The sequence below is a fragment of the Phaethon aethereus genome (assembly GCF_964289735.1).
Source record: "Phaethon aethereus genome assembly, chromosome: 12".
Lineage (NCBI taxonomy): Eukaryota > Metazoa > Chordata > Aves > Phaethontiformes > Phaethontidae > Phaethon > Phaethon aethereus.
The window spans coordinates 22289969-22313329 of record NC_138588.1 but is presented as its reverse complement, the minus strand read 5'-3'; the positions used below and the strand labels follow the sequence as shown (position 1 = coordinate 22313329).

The following is a 23361-nucleotide window of genomic DNA, read 5'->3' as shown; positions in this document are numbered from 1 at the left end:
CGAAGCCCAAACAGGGTGTCAGGGGGATAAGATGGAGGAATCTCTTGCTCTAGCATCTTACCTGCATTGTGTGCAATATGTATTTTGAGTCTTGCAGATTATTTTCCTGGTTATTTTTAACCCTTTGAAAGCCACTGTTTTTATTGGTGGACATATCCGAAGAGGTAAATTATGTGCCTGAGTGCCCAGAAGACTGGAACTCTAGGAAAGGAAACCCATTAGTCCAGGAAAAAAATGGAAATTCCTCTTCACCTGCTATAACAAATGCAGTATTGTCAGTAGCTAACATATGGTAGCTATTTCTGTGGAAAAGTCAAAGTACTATTGTTCAGGATGATGAACAGAAATAAATTTTCTTCCTTTTGTAGGTGTCTTTACAGTGCCCTCTAGTAATCTTTTGTAGAAATGCTAGATGTATCTTTTCTCAGACTAATTTGATAAAGTAATGAAAATATCACTGGAAGAATTAAAAAAAAAAACAACCCACCCAAACAAAAAAACAAACCAAAACATGCCCTGCTGCTCCCTGTCCCCCTCTCCCCCCCGAACTCTGATCCCCTGTATCTGAGGTGCTTTCCCAAGGAAGCACTGCTAATATTAAAAACAAGCAGAAATTGCTTGCTGTTCTCTTCTTTTTCCCATTTGATCAGGAAGAATATGAAAGCTGTAAGCACCATCTCTCTGAAGTCAGATTACTATAAAGGCTACCAGAGCTGACAACTGTAAATTGGGTACCCCAATACTGGGGTTTCAGCCAGGGCTGTGAAGTTATAAGCAAAGAAACTAATTTTATCTTTTTGCTTGAAGTATGCGGAAGAAAATTGCAAGGGAATAAGAGCCATACAAAGCATTCAAACGTGAGCTGGGATGGGTGAAAGAAAATAATAATCTCCTGGCATACTGTTAATTTCAGATGAATGGTAATCACTTTGGCTTATTCTGACAGATGAGAAAAGAGAAGTTTGACACTGGATGAGGGCTTTGTTAGGAGGTAGAGTGTACATCGTGTTCGTAGTGCTTGCTACCCTGATGACAGTCATCGCCCTGAAAGCGTCTTAGCTCTGCTGTTAGATCGTTTATTGAACGACTAATCCCAGGAGATTTTGATTAAGATAACTTCTGTGCCTGGAGTTTAAGTCAAAAAGGTTTTACCTTATTATCACAGTGTCTTATTTCTGTCATTAATAGCAATAGAAAGGGGTGTCATATGCAAGAATGTTTTGTCCTTTGTATCAAGTAAAACACGGTACCTTTTTAAAATCCTGTGCAAGCTTAAAGGGCTGTGGCAGTTAGAGACTGGCTATTTGAATGAAAACTGATAGTTTTCCAAAGGAAGAGAAATGGCTTTGGTGATTGCACAAAAAAAGGAAAAGGATGATAAAATCCTTTAAGGACTCCTTCTGAAACTGTTATGAAAAGAAATTTTGCAATTAGCATATTAAGAATAGTTCCTTCATTGGCTTAACTTGCATATATGGCAGTAGATGGTCTGACTTGCTTTTCCTTTGCTTATAAAAGCAACATCTCTTTGAAAGGATGTTCCTTGCAGAAGGTGAGAGGTTTGTGGGACTCGGTTCCTACAAGTGAGTTCTATAAAACCCAAGTTGGGTTCTGTAGAACCCAAGCGACTTGAAAGAAATCCAGATTTTTGCTCTTAGTGTTGTAAAGTGTTGTTCTTTTTCCTTGGAGGAATAACAAGTCCAGCAGAACTTGCTTTTGAAGCACAGCTGGTTGACAGGTTCCTAGGTTTGAGTATAGGTTTGAGGCGGATCAAGAAAGCAGTGTCAAAAGGTAACTGTCGACGAACGGTAACGAACTCCGGACCAGACAAGAGAGAAACATCTCCTTGGTGGGGATTTCTTTCTGGACGAGTCGCACGTGTGTACCATGAGAAATGGTTACAGGGAATCGCGCTTTATGGGAAACGGCTGTAGGAGAGGTTTATGCCATCTTTTCTCCTTCAGTTTTCCAAGCTTGATGGAACTGCAGCCCCTTAGTAAGGGGCGTAAGGGTTGTGACTCGGTACTTGTTAGCTGGCTGTTTAAGGGAGCCATCATCACAGAACTTTTGACAATTAAAAGCAGCAACGGTGCAAATAGGAAAGTCGCTTCCATGCGTTCAAAATGCAAATAAAAATTCCTAACTCCCTAGAAGTGTTAGAAAAGCCATGCAACTGAACACCGGACAAAAATGCATCTCTTAAGATGTTTGGTATTTGAGATTACAGTCTGTGTTTGGATTTTGCTGTTGATTGTTATCTTGTTTTCCTTCCCATTATTTAATAATATATGAGGAGATGGTATCACTTACAGAAAGAGTAGTTAGAGTAAATGTATGGATGCTTACTTTTCAGTATTTTACTGCAGGCACACTATACACTGTTTGGATACGTTTTTTCTTAATTCAATTTCTGGATACTTTTTTTTAATGGGGCTATTTTTTTTAAATGTAGTTTTGTGCTTGAGGTCTGTCAGGAAGGTCAGTTAAGATTAAGCCAACAATAATTTGTTACTAACAAGTGAAAGGTAACTGGAAGCACAGACAAAGCTGTAAAAGCATCGTTGCGAAATGTGGTTCGCTTCGCTTGAATTTGTTCTTTGTTTATTGGCTGTACTGTCTGAAAGGCAAGGATATTCCTAAGTTACCGAAGGCAAAGTCTTGAAACATGTATTATTTCTTTCTGTGTTACTCATCATCATCACAGGAACTACTGTATCTTGGCTTTTGTGTTCTGATTTAGTAGAGAAGGTGTCAAAAACCTTCTCAACTCAGTAATGTTAAACCATTAGAGAATAATATGTAAAAATACTTAGTTTTTTCACAACTTCGTATTTCTAGATGGATGCCTTTTGGAAAAACATGGGAGCAAAAGAGCAGAGCAGAATTCCTTATAACTGGAAGCTGCCATCTGTGTGTTGACGACAGCCTGCACGTAGGTCTTCTGGTGTTCAGATAAGTGCCCTTCACAATGGACCAAAAGAATAGTTTCTCTAAGCTTACAATTTTATTGATGAGAATGAGGGTACAGGTTTTCTGGTGGTGTCCTAGGCAGTTAATATTCACTCAGTGTTGTCTGCTTGGCCTGTATTGTAAGAGGGCACCTGCGCACGGGGTGGACAACTAAAGAGAAGAAAAGGACAAAAGCATCCAGTTCTTTCAGGAGAATTGGCTTGAACAAGTAGTTTTCTTTCTCTCTTTCTCTCTCCAACACAGAAGTAGCCCCTTTTTAGTAAAGGGGGAAAGAAGCTCTGTATGGTTGTTTCCACGTTTCACAAAGAAAAGGACATCTCTCCCTTACCGATCTTGGAACGTAGCCCCTTCCCTTGTGGTCCGGGACAAAGCTGAGCCACCTTACTGTTCTTCAGCTATCATGGCTAGCCCACAGTGCGTAATGATGCTGGGGCAAAGATGAGTTACTCTTTTTGATTAATTTCTTTGTTATAGTGTATTAAATCATAAAAAGAGGAAATCTGCTTGTGCTGAAGGAGAAAGGAATCTACTAAGCCTGGGAAAGCCTAGATTTATACATGGCATTACTTACCTTATAATGTTACATCACTTGCTCTCCTAGGTTCCGCTGTCAGCCTACCACTGGAATTATTAAAGTACCAGCAGGATTTATATTGTACAGTTGCAGTCACAGCTAGCTCTTAGACTTTTTCCTTTTTTTTTCTTGATGCTTAAGTGCAATATCATTTCTGTCTCTAATTTATGGATTGTAGAGGCTTTGCAAAGAAAGAAACGAAATGGTGTTTAGAAATGCAGTTCAGAGAATTTGGCCTTGTTTTTTCAGTAGAAGCGAACTTGCCAATCACCATGTGTAAGATTGGGCTTTGGATATGCTTTTTTTAAAAAATAAAATCCTAAAACATCTTTGGCTGATGCATATTGCCATGATATGCACTGTAATTCGTCCAGGTGGTCTGTATTCTTCCATAAGGGAAAAATGTGATATTAACCAGAAAATCCTTGTCTAAACTGCTGTGGTATATAGCAATATATAGCTTACTGAGCAGTGCAGAGTGTTTCCAATGTTGTCAAGGGGGAAAGAAGAAATTACCAACTTGCTAATACCTACATTTTATTTAAAGATTAAGGCATGTACCAATTTATCCATATAGATAATGCACTGCTTAGCAATGAATATATTAACAAAACCACAGAACAAGTTCATAGTGAGCTCTTGCTGGCAGCTTGCAAAGAATAGTGTTTGTAACCTCTTACAATTAAAATATGTTTGGCTAATTCTTGAGGACAGCTTTTTTAATGATCTAGGCTAGGAAGGGCATGACATACTGTTTTTAGGATTACAAGGGCCACTGGGAATGTTAATTAAATTCTGGTGAAAAGCCTTTTAAAAGTTCAGTCCTGCAGCAAGAGAGCTTGGATCTTTTATCATTGACATGCAATACGTAAAAAGGGGCTTTGTAATAGTTCCTGCCGGTCTGATTAGGATTTTGTCAAATGCTTCTATTTTAAACGTTGGTTTTCAAAAGTGTTACGTACTCTTAAATTGCTTTGGAGTCTAACTTAAAAGGACAAGTATCATGCCCCTCAATTGACACATTTTTCCTCAACATGATGTATGTAAGTAAGCGTTCTTCATCAAAGCCCTGTATGACTCCTTCCAGTGACTGAAGCCCTGTGTATGACTAATCTAAAGTCAGGTACTTTTGATGGAAGGTGGGTTTGGTTGCCTGAATTTATCATTCTGTGTGGGAAAAGTGGTTCTGAAATTATACCTGTGCTTCACGTTCTCTTTCTAGATGGGCATTGCATTTGGTCCTTGTAAAACGGAATGCAGTTTTGTTCCAGTAGTTATGTGAGATCTGGTACTAAGGTCCCCTGCTTTGGATGCAGTTGATGGTCGTCGTCAGGAGAACATCACTACCAAATAGTTCTGGTGACAACAGTGGATTAAAGTTGAATCTATAGGACTGGTAGTGGGGAAATCTTCTGACACATACTGCCATGCACCCCTTTTGAGGTAATTTATATATGCTAAGTAGAACTGAGATCAGAGTGGTTTTGTCTGAAGTTATTTTCCTAAATGCCGTAATTTCTGAAGAGCTTGTGTCACGCAGTTGTTAAAGCACACATTTAAATGATTCAGGTTTGATATTGGAATGCTTGTGTCTTTCAGAAATTAACTGGATAACCAAGGGAAGCTTCTTCCTACTTGAGCGGCCGCTTTGTGTTTACTTTTCTAGGCATTTCTGCTCCTGGAGCCTCGTTAAAGATGTACCGCCGCACAAAATGTGATGCAGCTAGCGGAATGTACAAAAAGAAGTCCTCCTGTAGGCATGGTAGCAGTGAAAAGAAGGCCAAGAGAAATCTTGGATTTCTTTTTTTCCCACTGAGGTATACTGCCCTTTGAAAATGCAGCATTTGGAAAGGGCGACTGATGACCTCTTTCTGCCGTACCTAGCTGCTTTCAGATTTCCTAGCTGGAAATACTAAAACTTTCTTCTTTTGAGTTTAAAAGCCTTTTCATGGTCTTTGGGGAAGCATGCTGTAAGGAGACGTTCAGGCAGATTCATCTTAACCTTGTGAACTCAGTTGTCGTATCTTGGATGTGTTTTCTTTGGTCCTTCTTCAGTGAGCAGTGTTGCATGCTTGTGGTCCTTTGTCCTAATACAGAGAGGATAAGAGAGCAGCTAGGCTTAGCAAAGGGCAGGCTACAAGTATGTACTTGTTAAATATTTTCAGATCAATTGCATGTGATGAACTTGGCTGGAACAATTTCAGAACTGTTGGTTATTTTTGAGAATTTGAAGAGAGAGGAGGAGCAAGGAAGATAATAAATATAATTATATAAATATAAATAATAAATAATCTGTTGGGAATGAGCAAGATTTAGCTGTTCCTGTTTCAGAGCAAGGAAGATAGACTCATCTTGCTTTTGCATAAGTTTCTTGGGCCAATATTAACAGAAATCAAGCCAGTGGTGTGTATATACCTATGAACGTAACCAGCCCCCAAAGATAAGTACCATGATAAGGACTCCCTCCACAAAATACAGCGATTCCGTCCTAAATAATACGGTGTCGTTTAAGTGAATAATCAATAGGTTGATGGCGTGGGAGAAAGGCGTTGTTGACAGAAATAGAAGTTTATTAAGGTCTGGTATGTACAGAGCCTTTTCATGCTGAATTGAGGCGTGAAGGAGGTATGAATTCAGTTGGCTGGAGCGTGGACGCAGCCCACCAGCACTTCTCCGGAGTGCCCCTAACTCTGGATTGCAAAACCTTTCTGAGACTGCGGGCTAGAAAGGTCTCAGTTCTAGTTTAACTTCCTTCAAGATGGGACGAAGTTATTTACCAACCCTTTTATTTTTCTGTATCCACTGTGCTCTGTGCGGGAGCGCGGTCGTATCCTGAATTGAAGCAGGCTGTGCTGTGTCTTCACAGGGCTCTTGGCAAGAGCTTTTTTTATGTTACCTGTGAAACCTGGCTGAGAACCCGCTTTCCACTGTTTCTGAAAGTCTCTGATCCCTTCTCTGCTGCTGTTTCTCCTTGGCATCCTCTGCTCTATACTCTGCAGTGGTATTTCCTTGGGCACCTTGTTGCTTCCAGGATAAGAACAATCTTATCGCATCGATGGGTTTGATCTGCACCCATCTACACCCAAGGCAGACAAGAAGCCAACCTCCCCTTTTCAAGGGTTTCCTAGGTTTTATTTGAAAAGCCAGAGATAAAGGGCAGAGAAAAAACAAAACTCAAGAGCGTTTGTATTTGTTCTGGTAGGGGTCTGGATCTATATTGGAAAAACTGGCAGAAGCTTATAAATGAGAGAAAAAAGGTTGATGGCTTGGGTAGAATGCTTTCTATTGGGAAACCCAGGGAGACAATAATGCTGAATCTTTAATTAAAAAAACCCAAACCCCAAACCTTTAGATTTCTGTAGCAATGGAAAAGATTATACTGATGGGTTAAAATATGTTCATGCTGTTCATGACTCTCTTTTCTTTTCTGCCGTTTGGAATGTTAGAGCTGAAATGCAGAACTGGGCACACAGAGAATCGAGTGCCTCTGCGCATAGGTGTGATTGTAGAAAACAAAGTAACATAAGCAGCACCTAGAAATTTCGTAGTTTGTTCTGGGTTTTTTGTTGCGTATGGGTGTTTTGTCTTTTTTTTTTTTATCTTCAGGAAAGACATAATCTCAAGGATTTGGATACCAACGTAACAGGTCTCCAGCCTTGTCTGAGACTGTCACTAGGGAAACTTTGGTCTTTCTATACTTTTTTTTGGTCTTATTTCCTCTTTGAATTCTTGAAGGTACAAGAATATTTAAATGATATAACCTACAAAAGCATAATTTATAATAAACAGATAATAATTTATCTGTTGTTTCTTTCACACCACTCCTTCTGCCTTATCTTCCAAGTTTCTGTGAATTCTGAGTAGCAAAGACAATAGGCTTTGTGCAGGAAGGCTGGAGTCCCTCTCCAGGGAGAAGCTGAAGTGTCTCTTTGGAGATGAGAGACTTTCTGTGCAACTCAGTGATAGAGGGAATCATATCAATTTGTTAAATTAGGCTATTTTAGAAGGTAAATCGGATTATTTTTTTAAAGCCACAAGTGATTGAAGAAGCTAAAATGCTTACAGTATGGGCTTCCTTTACAAGTAAAGGTCTCCTTTGTATTTGTACTTTTTCTAAAAACACAGGCTTCAATTATTCTGTGACTTAATGAAATGCTGAAATATGTTAAGACCACCTTGAAGAGGAATATGAATTTAATAACCACACATATTTCATTTTCGACCTTACTGTGAAAGATTAAGTAGTTTTGAGATGAATATTTTTACGACCCCTTCTGAAGGGTTTAGTGTGTGTGGTAAAAGCTTCATTTTGTGTTTGTGAATGCATTTTAGCCCTTTTTCTAACAATGCCCAACACAAGCGGTGCAGATTGCCTTCACATTCTTAGGAGAAGTGCTTAAAAGGAAAAACACCTTCACTGTATCATGTATTGCTTACTGCCAGATCATTGGACTGGTTCGTGGGTAGATTTGCTATGCCAATGTCAGATAAAAATACTGTAGCTTCGACCTGTGCAGTACAATGGAGAACAGGTCTGTCTTCACTGCTTCATTACATTGTCCGAACATTCACCTTAAAGACCGTTTGTAGTTGGGAGGCAATGCCCACTCCCCCCAGGTTCAAGACTCTATATACAGGCTTTAAAGACTAACTTTTTTCCTTGTTTTTTTTAACCAGTGTCAAAACTGGTTTGCTCTGGAGCACATGCTAACAGCTTAATGCCAGAAACCACTTGAACTGTTTAAAAAAAAAAAAAAAAGTGTTACCAGTGAAATCTCCTTTCTGGTCTCTAAACAGCCTGTGACTTCAAAAAGTTATTGTTAAAATTTTTAGACAAGGGTAGTCTGAGCCTGCTACTCCATGCTGAGAGCGCATTAATAGACACAGTGCTTGTAAAATGCTTTATTAGGATTGTCATTTAGCTGTTGCATCTGTGGAAAATAGTTATTTTCTCGGCCTTGTAAAAAGACCTGGTAAGTTTGGCTGTATGTTTGTTTTCAGATGGCATTTTTAGGTTCCTTTTGCAGCTTTCTTTATATAAAGGTAGGAGGAGTCCTTGCAGCTGAAGTGACCCGCTTCAAAAGCTCTTATTAACCTTTTAGTCTGTGCACTTTCATTTTTGGTTTGCTGGTAGACAGCTAGTAATACTTCAATTTATATTGCCATGACGTTTTGTAAGTGTATCCCACTCCTAGTCCCCAAGTGGAGTTTGTCAGAGTGTAGGTGCGGAGCCTGGATGTTATTTCTAGGGCTGGCTTTAAAAACAAAGACCCCGTTTTCTCTCAGCCCAACAATGCTGATTTGGAAAACTTTTCTTCCCTGGAAGAGTTTTTCTTCTTTGTTTTCTACGGATGATTAAGTTAAGACAAGTCAAAGTGATATTGACACACAATCTTTCTGCTTGACCAAATACACCAGAAATACAGTAATTAAAATTTGCTTCTTAATGGAAAGTAGATGTTAATTATAGAAGTCTTTTGGGAATACTTAAAATGGAAAAGTAATTATGATTATCCTGAACTAGAATAGAATTTTAAAAAGTTTTATGGCGCTTGCCTGTTGTGTTAAGCTCAGAATTGGAGACTGTCTTGAGGGCTGAATTACTCTTAATGTTTTTTAATCTTTGTTACACAGAACAAAATTACCACACTGCTGTGGTATGGCAGCCATGCCACCGAAGGCCGAGAAAAGAGTCCTAAGAGTACGTGTTGCTTGTTATAAATGTGGTGCTCGAGCACTTCTGTTAGTTTGCGTAAGTTTTGATGAGGCAGACTTCTGCCTGCAATGATTGCTCAGGACTATAAACCGCATTGATTCCAGCACGAGCAGACGAGTATGTTAGAGGGATGAAAACTACTTTGAATTTAAGAGTCCGTTGGTGTAAGTAGTCAAAGCAGAAAATACTCTCTCATAGACCAAGCTATTTCTAATATGTTCAGGGAGACAATATTGCGAGTAGTGATAGCTCTTGTGCACGTTACAGTGGTTTCGAAGTGAGGATGCATTTTATGTCGAAAAAATGTAGAAGGCTAATGCAAAAATTGTGTGATGTGATCTGTGTTTTACAGGATCCCTTGTGAGAACCTTCACTCCTTTTTACTTTCTGGTGGAGCCAGTGGACATTCTGTCAGTTCGCGGAGCTTCTGTTATAATGAACTGTTCAGCTTATTGCGAAACTTCTCCAAAAATTGAGTGGAAAAAAGATGGGACTTTTCTAAACTTGGTGTCTGATGACCGACGCCAGTTGCTACCAGATGGATCTTTATTAATAAATGGTGTGGTGCATTCCAAGCATAATAAACCTGATGAAGGATATTATCAATGTGTGGCAACTGTGGAAAGCCTGGGGACCATTGTCAGCAGAACAGCAAAGCTCACGGTAGCAGGTAAGTCTCTTTTTTTTTTATGCTGTTAAGTATAACTAATAGCATGATAATGTAAATGTACACTGCCCTTGCAAGAAGATGAAGGCGCTTTCCAAGAATGGAAAAGATAGTTTCATCACTTATCAGTGAAACTTGGGCTGTTTCTCTCTTTTTACTGGCTGAAAGTTGTCATATGTTCTATTCATCGAAGTGGCTTAATGTGTGGGTATTTCTCAGCAAGTGCTGAGGATCAGGAAAACTGAAATGAATGGATTAAAAAGAAGTGTCAGGTGCATGTAATCACAATGAAGATTTACCACAGCTTAGAAGGGGGAAAAAAAAAATGTAGGGTTCTAATTTATGTATAAATACCCTTAAAAATAAGTTTCTCTGGCTGCTTATATATTGAGATTTATCTGGCCTCGGTTGTGAAACATTTGGGAAGCTCCTAAAAGCTAGGAACGTGTACAGTCCTTAAAGAACTGGAAGAGTGGTGGAGAAAGCAGGAGCCCTGGGGTTTTGTATTTCTGTTTCTTGAGTATCAGGTGTGAACAAGGAAGTTTGAAAGGCAACAGAGACTTAGAACTTTCTTGACAGACATTAAGAAGCCCAAGCCATAGCCTCACCTTTGGTGTTTTGGGTAACCTTTAGACCTGACTTACCTGACCTTGGTAATAGCTTTTATTTAGGGGGTAGAATGCAGTACGTAGGTGAAGTTTGTAGGTACAAATAAAGAATATGACTGGGGAAAGTCATATTGTGTTTTCAGAATGTCATTTGCTTATATCTCAAGGATCAGGAGTGTCAGACTGTGTTAAGTGTTTTGTAAACTGTACAGCTGGAAGAGACTGATAATTACTTTGTAAGAGTGAGACTTCAAAAACCAACCAAAAAAAGGTAAACTAAGACAATGTAACTAGGAAGAAAGTCTATGAAGCAATTTTCTTTTGTTTCTCTAATGATGTTTGCCAGGCTTTTTCAAACAGTTTTTTTTTCTTTGCTTAATAAATGTCTTGAGGCAATGAATTCTTTCTGACTAGTGCTACAGCATCTCCCAGAGCTGTATTTGTATTCTGATGTTGTTTCGATTAAGTTAGCTTGTAGCATTGTTGTGAAACATGAGAAATGTCAGAAATAAAAAAAAAAAACCTGGGGTTTTATACCTTAAAGGAGTGACTTGCAGAGTCTCTGAATGAGAAATACCTTTCGAAGTTTGGCAATGAGGACAATAAAAGCAGTTCTCACACGCTTATCTCGGGCAATTACCACCTTCTTGCATTGCTGCTGTCATGATTAATTCTGCTACTTTCCGCATGAGATCATTCAGCATCTTGCTTCTGTTATTATTCTGGTCTATATGATCATTAGGTAAGGTTAATGGGGTTAAAAATGAAGGTAATCCAAAATGTCTTCGGAATTTCCAGTTCACTTTTCATATATCTATGTAGAAGATGCTGTTTTAACTGATAGTTTTTTAAAAGGATAGAATCTTCAAGAACCTTTTAGTATTTAAAAAAACTAAACAAAATAAACAACCACACAACACATTTCTGAGTTTTCTTTTCAAAAAATCTTTGCTAGAAAACGGAACAAATATAGTCTAACCCAAGAATTTTTACCGCACAAATAGTTATCTCCCATATTGGCCTAGCAGCTGTATTGCAAGTTTATTGGTTGATTCCATGCAATAAAACCTGCAAATTTTAAAATTTTTGTTCAGAACTAGAGAAAATGCTCTTGACACATGCCCTGCAGTGCCTTATGCCCTGCTGTAAAGTTAGAAACCGGCCCAAGAGCATCCTCTGGCTGCAGTGTGCATAAGTTGTTCTGCTACTCCAAAAGATTTGTCACGTGTAGGTGTGCTAAAACCTATTTGCTCACTCACTTAAGTGCCAAGAGCTGTGCAAGACTACATGGAGTTTAATCCTTTAGTTGGGGAGGAAGGCGTTGCTTTGATTACTGGAGGCTTTGGAATAAGAGATGGAATATTTAAATTCTGGTTTAACTACATTGCTTTTCTTGACCTCCTTTGGAGCTCTCAGTTTTGTCAGTGGTTTTTAATGGTAAGTGTGGGGATACTTAGCATAGCAAGGTCTCTCCTTGGCCTCAAGATAACAGTGGGAGGCAGCTAATTCCCTTCTTAATTGAGCAGCGGTATGTTGAATTCGTATGGTGTGTGTGAATGGTGTACTGGGAAGCACCTAATTTCTTTTAAAGAGAATATTATGAAGCGTAGCTTGCATGTTTTAACTGCCACTTATTCATTAAATAACTTTATTACCTGAAAATGACAAATCCTGGTGAGTAATGCAGGCCAGGGCAAAGAAAATCTGGTGAAGACATGCCATGTTACATCGTGTATGAATACAGGTTTTGAGGTTTTTGTCTTGTAACAGCAGCGTTTTCCCTAACAGCTGATAGATGATGCTAAGCAATCCACCTGTAGTGAGTCTTGCATAAGGGTCTAAGAGGCCGATAAATTTTGATAAATTTCTCAAATTATTTAAAGGACTGTCTATATATTACAGCTTGACAGATCCCAAAGTTTTGAACGTCAGAAACTGCAGCTCTTTTATTTCCATAGGATGACAGAAATTGATAACGTGAGGTGTTGCAAGGTGACAGAGGGGCTTACTCAACCGTTGTATGAAAAAGGCAAACCAAAACACGCTCTCAATACCTGAGCGCAGACTGCAGACAGTGACTGAATGCTTCATGTTAGAGACCTACTTTCTTGGTTTCTTGCTTCAATTTATGTTTTTGACACAGTGCTATAAACGTGTCATGGCAGGGGAGAATTGATGACGGTGTGGATTGGCAAGTTTGTAGGGCGTTTGACAATGTGCTTTTAAAGAACCTTTTCCATATGTGATAATAGATGAGGAGCCTTCGCTTTTCAGCCTTTCTGGGGTGTGCGAATGAAAGTTTCTGCGGCAACTGAGACTCCTGTAGAAGTTAATATTTTCTTCCTCTAATCTGGTCTATCATGTCATTAAAAAAAGGTCAGAATTACAATAAAATACCACATTATGAAAAATACAGGCAAATCATGCTGATTTAAAGCAACTTTAAATTGTGTGCTACTAAACCTTGCTAGTAAGTATTTTACCGTTCTGTCAGACTTCTAGTAGGATACATCTATCTTTCTTTCCTGTTAAGTGTGTGCTTCCACATTTTTGGTTCCTTCTAGCAAATGAAGGTTGAGACTGTAGTTTCCAGTGTTTCTTCCTTCCCTTGCTTCCTCTCGCTGTGCAAACATAACCATGTTACTGGGTTCTGAACTGGATTTGTGTAATTATTTATTCTTAAAAGTGGTTTTGCTTGCTTCCTTTGAAACCAGAGTACAACTGCACAAACATCAGGGTAGTGGTGGTCATAATCCATGTAATTTATAGGTTTTTGCCACTATTATGATGGATTTGAACTATGGAGAGTCAAAGGAACTGCCAAATTTATGTAAAGCCACAACATTTTTTGATCAGTACTTTACTACAGTGTGTTTTTTAATTGGCTCTTGAAATGCAAATCTGTCTTTGATACTAAAATGCCAGTCAGATCTTAAGGAGGGTGAAGGGTTGGAATAGCTCTTATAAAGCAGCGATTAAAAAAGAGGTTTACAAAATTTTGGGGAACTGTCTCTTGGAAAAATAAATTTGCATCCTGTCTCTATTTACTAAAGCAAAACTATTGAGAAAACAGATATATGAAGATCTAAAAGGGCTGAAATGTGACAGTGGCACCAAGTTTCATCATAAGGATTTATCAGTTCTGTATATCCCTTTAAAGACTGTTCACTGAATTATTTATCTTACCTCCTGTGTTGTTTTCCCCAAGTGAATCCATCTGTTTTTCTTCCTCTTCTTCCACTTACCTTTGCATTTGATAATACTTGGCTTTGAGCTTTATCTGTAATTTGCTTGGTTGTGGTGAGTTACTCATAGAAAAGGTACCTGTATTGCTGCCTTGATAGTAACTTTAGGTCTGTCTGAGTTCCATTAATTCAAAAAGCACTTCATGATAACTTACTGACCTTGGTTTTTTTTCTCCCTCCTTGATTAAATAGTCATCTTGTATTATTATTTCTTATTTAAATATTCATAGAAATTACATTTTGAAACCTTCCTGTAGGAATTACTTTTAGAAAAAATACAGGTATATTACTTCTGTTCAGAAATATTCCTGCCATGTAGTATTGAAATCTAAAAGGATTCAATAGTCGGAAACGGCAGGTTTGCATGCAGTAAAAACTTTTCAGAACCACCTGAGAACACTGCAGGTGCAGCACTGTCTGGAAGGAGCGTTGTTTCATCCTGAAAAGCGATTCTGAAGAATGTCAGGGTGAAGCTTCAAGTATTGGTTTGTGCTGAAAACACACACACTGAAATCTTGACAGACATCCTGTTTTTCCCATTTACAACACGTAATAGTGGAGTGACTTGTGTGGGTTCAGACACGTCGTGTACGTACTTGGAACAAAGATGTAGAGTTTAACTCCAAGCGTGCTTTAGCATTCCGTGCTCCTTGGCATGACATTCTCTGTAGCTCTCTGCTTTTCTGCCCTGAATAAATCCTCCTCTTCCTCCCACCGGCTCATTCAGCTAATCACCTAGCTCAGGCTGTACCGGGCTGCTGAAGCCTCAGGCTTTGTGTCCTACTGCGGTGGCATGGCAGTGGGATTGTTGCAGTTACATTATCAAATTTGTCTTCGCCGGTTTTCTTTTGAAAAGCTGGGAGGCTTCATTAACAACCTTTGGAGTAATATTTCTGTCTGTGAAATCCAGTATCTGAAGGCTAAACGTCAGAATGTGTTGATGATGCAATTGCCTGTCCCGTTGTGTACAGTATGGTTGTGTCCACATGATATGCATTACACAGTCGCTTTCATTCCTGCTGCTGTCCCGTCTCCATCCACGTACAGGCTCAAACTTGGGGACCAGGACACAGGATAGGGTTTTGTGGTGGAAGAAATGCCCCATAATACTGGACTAGATGACCTTTAAAGGTCCCTTCTGACTCAAACTATTCTGTGATTCTATGGTTGCTCCCGCCGGTCTCGTACAACGTGGAAGATACATAACCCCTCTGTCAGGGGACTGCAAAAATTGAAGATGATTCCATAGCAAGCAGGAGATTTAAGACCAGAGGAGGAAGGCTGTGAACTGTATTCTCTAGCACGCTGCATAACACTGCACAGAACCTCTCAATGATGAGGATGTCAAGCCCTGGAGCTGTGTTTGACCAACGTGATTCCCTTGATGTCAGTACATCAGAGGTAGAGAGTGAACTTGAGAAATTGTTCCAAGCTTGAGCTGGCTAGATTGCCTTTTTAGGTTTGTTTGCATCTTGAATATATCTAGCTTTGGGCTTCCAAATCGATGACTAGGAGAGCTGCTGCTGAAATGATAGGAGGCCTGGATGAGCAGCTCCTGTGGTATTTAATGTAACGTGGCTTGGAGGAATTGAGTTATGAGCCAGGAGATGCTGATGTCTAATCCTGCTTCTATTGCAGGCTCATTACATGGTCTCAAGAAGATCTCCATGCTTCGCCCTTTTCTCAGTGGGCTGGTAAAGAATTTCTCCTCAATAAATTTAGAGTATTGCTTTTTATAATGTACCAAGATGCTGTAAATGAGTACACTGAGAAAAGACCATGTAGAAATAAGTAATTCTGTATCCATTACAGTTTTTGGATGCTATGCAGAGTAGGCAAAGCTGTGGCCAAGAAATGATTATCCAGGACAGGATTATTCCCTGCACACAGCTTGTGGGAGGGAGGGAAACCTGGATGGATGTGTTCATGCAATTAAAGCTAGATCTCTGCAAGACACATCAGAGGTACGTTGTGGTTGTGAGAATGTAATTTTTGGTATGTTACAGTATTTAGCTATTTAATAGAAAAATCATTTATTTATGTATAAACAATGGTGAATAGTTAAGAATTTTGCTCAACATTGATTTGGGTTGAAATTTTAGGTCTGCTTTTTATGATAACTATTGAGCACTGCTCAAAAGTAGCCAGGACATACAGTTCTGGGATTGCATGTCTTTTGCAAAATTCACCTAATTTTGAAGAGTCCATCTGAACAGTGTTTTATTTCTTGCTGGACTGTGTGCGTGTCTGTGCCATCCCTAAAGGACAAGAGAGAAGCTTAGTTCAGTGGCTGAGCAGAACAAACTATGTGCACGTACAAACTCCTGAGAGATGCAGTTAGGTTAGAAATAACAGCACTTTTTTTTTTCTTTTTTTTTTACTCCATATTGCCTATTTTCCCCTGGCTCTTAAATGGAATAGATCTTGATCTGATCTTTATGAATAAAGAACTTTCTGTACCTTGGAATTAGAAAAAACCTAGGAGCATAGATACTTCAGTGGAGGGTACTTAAGAGCACTTAACCAGTAAAAGTGACGTGGGTGATAAATTTTCCTTGCAAAAATACATTCTCTGTGAAAAAAGCATTCTGCATTTTTCATAAATTGGCTTAGATCAAAATGCGTTTCTTGTCAATGACAGGTAAATGGGAAAGATAGTTTTATTAAAACTGCAGTTTGTACAGTTTCTGTCAGCTGTTAGTGAAAATATGAGAGTTTAGACATTTAAGACAATAAATGTTCTACCTTATATGTCATTCTGAATTTTTACAATCTACATTTGTCCAGTTGAAGTAGGGGAAAAAATCTATATGAACCCTTGGACTGATCTATGGTAGTACTTGGACCAAAATCAAAGGTCCAGATTCAGAACTGTTATAATTATTTTCAGTGTAAGGTTAGGAAAAATGAATTAGTAGACTTTTTAATTTATTTTTTCATTTTTCTTTTTTTTTTTAATTTTGAAGAGTATCTGCATAAATTTGGGAGTTGGGAACCGAAGTGATTAATTTGTGATACGCTGCACTTCATTTTTTTTTTTTTTTTTTTCTGGCATACAACCTGAAAAGGCTTGCCTTTGAGAGACTGCTGGCATACAATCTATTTCCTTTCCTTCTTCCTTTCCAACAAAACCCAAACAAATGCCAACACAAAATCATGTTGATGTTTTACTCTGAATGTCTCGTATACCTCTTGCATGGTGTTAGAGAGTTAGGGTACAATTTTTTTTCCAGGATTTGATTGAATTTAATTCTTTCTAGGGGGTGTGGCAGGAGAGGACTTGGAATTGCTCATGACTGAAATAATTCTTTTAAAATGAATTGGTAGATATCTGATCAAACTAACAGTGTGTTGTTTCACACATGAACGGGAAGTGGTGGTGAGATCAGCAGGGTACCGATATAGTAAATTCTGTAGACTGAGAAGGGGAAGAAGTGTGGCTTCTGACCCAGGATCTGTTCCCTTTTGGGCAGCAGTTGGTCTTTTCACCCATTTAACCGATTTCACCCATCCACCCAAATAACAAGTATTTTTGTGGTGTGCGTGCTAGGAATTGCTTCTGGTCACTCCTGGAGCCCGATTTCAAGTCCTTTCTCCTGCTTTTTTAGTGCTGTGCTCTCTCCAGCAACTCCTATAACAGCAGTATGCCACATTATGATTGAATATCAGGCGGCAGCTTGCCACATCCCAAGCAGATAGGTGTACAATTTGTCTGCAGGGGAATTTTAGACCTGCTTGTTTTTAAACTCGTCATTGATATCTAACGATCAAGTTATAGCCTGGGTGAAGAGATTCGAATTTGCTAGTCGAATGGTATTAAAACCACAGTTTCTGTTTTAAAATGCTGATTTTTCTTCAGCTTTTTGGTTTAAAGTTTATTACACCTAAGATTGAATAAAAGCAAACAGCCCATTTTGACTGATACCATCCCTGTCCCTAATTGCATGGGTCAGTGAACTAGTTAAAGTTTATTTCTGCTTATTAGAGCAAGGTAGCTATAGGAAAGGGGGCACAAGTAGATCTGTAACACTTGTGCCTGAACTTTCCGTTTTCGTAACAATTTAATATTCCTGTTCAGAAAAAAACCCCACAAACCCACTAGTATGTGTTTCCTAGAAATGGAGTTAATGTTTAGTGCAACGAGAGATTCCTTATTGAGTCCAGTCCTTTTCTCAGATGGGTTGATGCAGGGGAAAAGAGCCAAATCAGTAAAATTCTAGATTTCTGTTACAGCTGTCAAATTCCCATGTAGTGGAAATGTCCCTTCTTGCTGTGATATCTTGTTTAAGATGGTTGCTGTAGCTAATCTTCCTGATTCTTAAGCACACAGCACAGAAGTGTTTAAAACCTGTAGTCATTCATTAAGTTAAGATTTTCTTAATTAGGTGTTCTCTTAGGTGGAACTTTCCATATCATTATAAACCCAAAAGATTAGGTTTTATCAGTTTACCAGTTTGCAACTGAAATCGTTAAGGCTTGTAAAAAAAAAAAAAAGGTATCCTTTGTGTGTTTGGTTAATGGACAGAGTTGTCTTTTTAATGTACTTTAAAAATATATATATAAACTTGCTGTAAATCATAAAAAAAATTGAAGTCCTTTGCACTATACATTCAGATCTTGACATCTGGTTTTGAAAATATGGAAGGCAATATAGTTAAATTCTGTGAAAGGGAGTGACAAATTTCTAAAATCACTTGGGTTTATAGTAGACGATCTGTTGATGGGCCATTCTAGATGGTGATACAGAAGTAGAAAGTGAGAGCATATTGATGGTGCATCAACACCCCTAAACAAGGAGGTTGGATGAACTTTGTTTAGATTAGCTTTCTCATTTGTTAATACTTTCCCTCAAAGATGTATTTTGCCTTATTTATGTTCTGCATGTCAGCACCAGCAATCCCTTTTGTAATTTTGTTTGACAAGTTTTTGCATAAATTGCTCCCGAAATCCCAAACTGTCAGGCATGCGACGGTTACATATGCAGCCTGTGTCCTGACTCACTGCGTTTTCTAGTGTGAGATTTGGTGAGACGTTTCAGCGTGCGTTAGTGTAAAAGGGAAGGGTCTCCGCACCGGCATTGTTCAGATTCAACTCAGCTGAATATTGCATTTTAAAAATGATGAGAACTTGTATTATCACACCTACCCAAATGAAAGATGACACAAGCAGCACGGGTAACAAGCATCATGGCAGAAGTGATATGTTTATTTGTATATTTAATTGTTTTTTATAATAGAAATTCAAGAGGGAGTTTAATGACATTAAAAGTGGAAACAAATTGGAGGGAAAATATTTTTAACAAGGAAAAATCAAGCTCTAAAACTTGCTGTGGTTGATTTCAGTGGCATTAGTTCTTGGTAACATTCTTAAAAGCACAAGATTTTATATACGTCTCATCATGCACATAAGCTAGAAATAAAAATGTTAAAAATTAAAAACCCTGCAACTCCTACTTATTTGCATATATAAAACCTCTGTTTTTGGGGGGAGCATGGGGAAATGTCTCTAGATAATTTATATGTTTCTGTAAAGGTGTTGCTCTTCCCTCTCTAATGGCTTCTGCAGTCACATTCCTGGATTAGATGCACTGTCAGTCTGCTCTTTTGTGACTGTTCTTAAATTGAACTCGTTTAAAATAAAGCCAGGAAAGACGTCGTTATGGAGAGACCTTTAAAAGAACTCTCTCTAATACGATGAGCTTAATTGCTAGCGACTCTCCATGATGCAAGGGTCAGTAGTGTGCTAATCCACACCTCAGCTGTTGTTCTCCTGATGCTTTTGAGTGAACTACGGTTTTGCCAAATAATTCGGTAGTTACACTCCTTTTAGTGTTTCTCCCCCTTTCTGCCATGCGTCCTTGTTGTCTCCAGACGTCATCTTTTTCAGCTAAACGTTTCTATTTGGCGAAGTTCTTTCTCCTGCTGTATTCATGTCTTCTGTTATGTCAGTCTTCAAGCACTTTATTTTTGAGGGGTTTCTTTGCTATTCATGGATTCCGAGTATTTCTCGGTGAAATTGTTTAGGTTATTTCCTATCTCTAAATGTCTGCTGTCGGGTACCAGCTGTCTTTGTCACTGTCTATAGAGTTGCCTGCAAAAGTTCTTCTGATCTCTCCTTTCTTTCAGTTCCTTGATAAATTTATCATGACAGTCCTCTCTGTGCATTAATCTTCTTTGAATAGCTTGTTCACATGAGCTTTTGTAATTCATAGCCTCGCCTGGGTCTAAAATTATTTAACCTGTCAAGCTCTTTTCTTTCACCAGAATACTCGAATCTTATTCTTTTGTTACAGCTATTGATTTTGTTTTAGGAAGGGTAATTTTGAGTCTGTATTTTTCTTTTTAGGCAGTTTGTTGATCAAGACCTGAGGTTTCTTAAATGATGAGGCAATCTGCATACCTTACCTTAAAGGTCTTCACTTAAAATCCCACAGCGCTTTCTTCATTGTCTTCACTAGTAGAATGATCTTCAACAGTACCAAAAATAATTCCAGAGTTTGCACCCCCTCCGTTCATTTTTTTTCTGTGCTATTAGAAATGTGTACGTACCATATTTCTCAGTGTCTGCGTAGATCAAAATCATTGTGGCTACTGCAGCTTCTCCTGCTGCCTTGAACTGCTGCTGGAGCTTTTCTGTTCTTTGGTCCTTTAATTGCAAGTCCTGTCTCTGATTTTAATGGTGCTATTATTTCACCTACTCCATTAGCAGACTTATTTTTTTCTGTATTCCTGTGCCATTTCGTGCAGCACTTCCTGAGCCTGCTCTTCCGCTGTGCCATGGACTGACGTCCCGCACCTCAGCCCCCATTACCTTGCTTGTGGTTTATAGCTGTCATCAATGACCTCTGTATTTTTGAAGATCTTCCTTGAATCACCTTTCTTGTTCCCATTTCATTACTGGAATAAATTACTGATCTCTTCTTGATATCGCCTGAATAGAATTTGTGGTTTTTTGTTTAGCCTTGGTCTATTGTCTAGTCTTGTTGTTATTCAACATTTTCAATCCCTTGTCAAAGATCAATTCTTCGTATCTGGAGGAAACAAAAGAGACCAAAGGGTTTCTGAGCTACTTCCATCAAGGAAGGCTGGATTAACTCCTTGCGTAGCATTTCTTCCTTCTGCATTATTAGTTTTGTTTTAAATATACCTGAACCTTATTACATTAGGTTCTCCATAACTGCTTCACTCCTAACTTGAGCAGCTACAGACATTATTATCTTCAGTAAAAACTCTTGACAGGACAGAGCAACTATCCCTTCTCAGAGCTGATCTTAGTCGTTCCTGAAATTCCTCTACTGCTTCTCCTGGAGCCGCAGCCAGTCAGGCTGTGAGCCTGGATCATCACTGCAGGCTTGGGATGTCGCAGAGCACGGCAAGCATACGCTCAGCTCTTCCATTCTTTTTTTGGTTAGGAACCCATACCCCAATTAATGCAATATCAGGTTGTACATCATGTCTGCTCCAAGGAATAACTTGGTCTGTTTTAGTACTTCATTATTCCTGGGACTTCTGTCAAAGGTTGTGTTTGGCAAAGTGGCATCATAAAGTTATTTCTACATGTTTGACTTGTCTCTTACTCAGTATTGTGCTATCAGTCACTAGTTCACCAGGGTTATCTTACTGACTTGTCTCGTTTCTTTTCATCAAGCTTTTGCGAGAGAAGCTCGCAGGGGATTACAGTGTTCTGGTTTGGGTGTGAAGAGTTGTTCCAGGCTAAGCAAGGTTTCTTAAGAAGTCAGGACGTCTCTGTATTTTTGTTTCCGTTGATGAATTGAGTTCAGCGGGTACTCTGAGCTTTCTGTGTCCTGGTTCAAAAATCAGAATTGATCTGTAAGACTGTCAGATTTGAGCACATCAATTTGTGATTTTTTTTTTCCCGACATCTACATGGCTGTGTTATTACACCATTGTATTTCAGTTTGGGCTTCCAGGATACTAGACTTTGCCAAGTCTACCACTGGTGTGTAAAGGACGACTAGATAAATCTTTAAAATAAATTCTTTGGGAAACATTTTTGCCAGGTAAAACTTTAGAATATTATGATGTGTTTTACTAGTCCAAACACCCTTTTAATTTTTTGTATGTGTGGTTTGTTTTGTTTTTCATTTGTGGTTCTGTGGCAAAACTCAGATCCAAATCTGAGAGGGGTTGGTGACAACCTCAAATTCGTGTAATCTGACCCTGTGCTCCAGGGCATGATCAATTTTGCTGTACTTTTCCCTGTTAGAAGCCTCTTTTGACAGATGTAATTCTGTTCCTCTTCACACAATATTTCGTGCAGTATTTCTCTGTATTGCTCCGTAGTTTTCTCCATAGCTTCCCCATATCGTGGTGTCATAGGATAGCTGAGCTTGGAAGGGGCCTCGGGAGATCTCTAGTTCAGTTGCCTGTTCAGAACAGCTCTAAGGTCATACCACGTTATTGCATGTGTGTTAATTACATGTGTGTAGGTAGATATGTCAGTGTGTGCGTTCCTGCTATGTACAATGACATCCTCGCCCTTTATATCTTAATTCTGATCAAGAGATACCTCTTTAAATCAGTATATGCTGTGTTAAACACAAGGCTGTGTTTACGTAATCAGAGTTCTGCCTTTGTTACTGACATTTCTCATTTGTGTTGTGTATTCCACATACTTCTCTCCTTAGATTAGCCAACGAGAACGTTTGGTAGGTTTTCCTCTCTTCATGTTATAGTCCTTCTAAGAATATTCCATCTCTCCTGACTAGTTGTCTCCTGCCCAGATAATAGGCCAGGTTGCGTTCTCTCCTGTCTAATTTGCCTAAGCGGGGGGGGGGGAAATTACGTGATAGTTCTCTTTCTTCTTTCTAGAAAGGACTAGAAGCATCTGGCCTTATCTTAATTCAGGTAATGCTGGACTTCTGTTCTCCATGAACGTTTTGTAATTATGAAGGCTAATCTATTCGCTAGTGAGATTCATGAAATATCTCTTATTAACAAAATTGTAATTTAAAACCTGTTTCACACCTCTGCCACTCAGACAAATGATGCTGAATAACGTTCAAGCAAAGGAGAAGAAAAGGAGTTGCGATAATTTAATGAAGTGTCCACAGATGGCTGGACTTACTAATTTTTTTAACAGGGTTTGTGTGAAAGTTGATGCGCTAACAAAATATGTGGCATCTTTAAGATCCGCTGCTTCACTGAAGGATAACAGATGTTGTAGCTATTTTAACAACAGGGTATCGTGTTTCTGTACTCCTTTACCTACTTGCATTGCTAAAATCTTCACACTACCCAAGAGGCTATTTTAATAAAGTTGTAGTAGAGTTACGGATTTGTCATGAGTTCAAATTTGATTAGGCAAAGAATAATGGGGAAGATACTCAAGTGTCTTAAAATTATTAGCAGTTTGTGCCATCGTGCACAGACTTTTTGTGTTTGAACGGAACAGTTTAATGCAGAAGGGTTGTAAGGTGAAAGCAGTAGGGTGGCAATATTTGTAGTTGATGCTACTGAGGTTAGTCTTGGGTAAGTTACGAGAAACTTGTGTAAGAGTAACACTGGGCAACAGGATTTTCATAGCTGGTATACAGGAGAGAACATGTTTGGAAAAACTGG

At 38.8% G+C, this 23361-nt stretch overlaps 1 protein-coding gene across 1 annotated transcript in view; it reads left to right on the top strand.

Annotated features, from left to right (window-relative positions):
• NEO1 (neogenin 1) overlaps positions 1 to 23361 on the top strand; it is a gene marked incomplete at its 5' end in the record, with an annotated part of 204531 nt that overhangs the window by 52930 nt on the left and 128240 nt on the right. The window contains one exon of the mRNA XM_082005375.1: positions 9613 to 9930. Within this exon, the coding sequence (XP_081861501.1) occupies positions 9613 to 9930 (318 nt within the window). The remainder of the gene's footprint in view (positions 1 to 9612; positions 9931 to 23361) is intronic.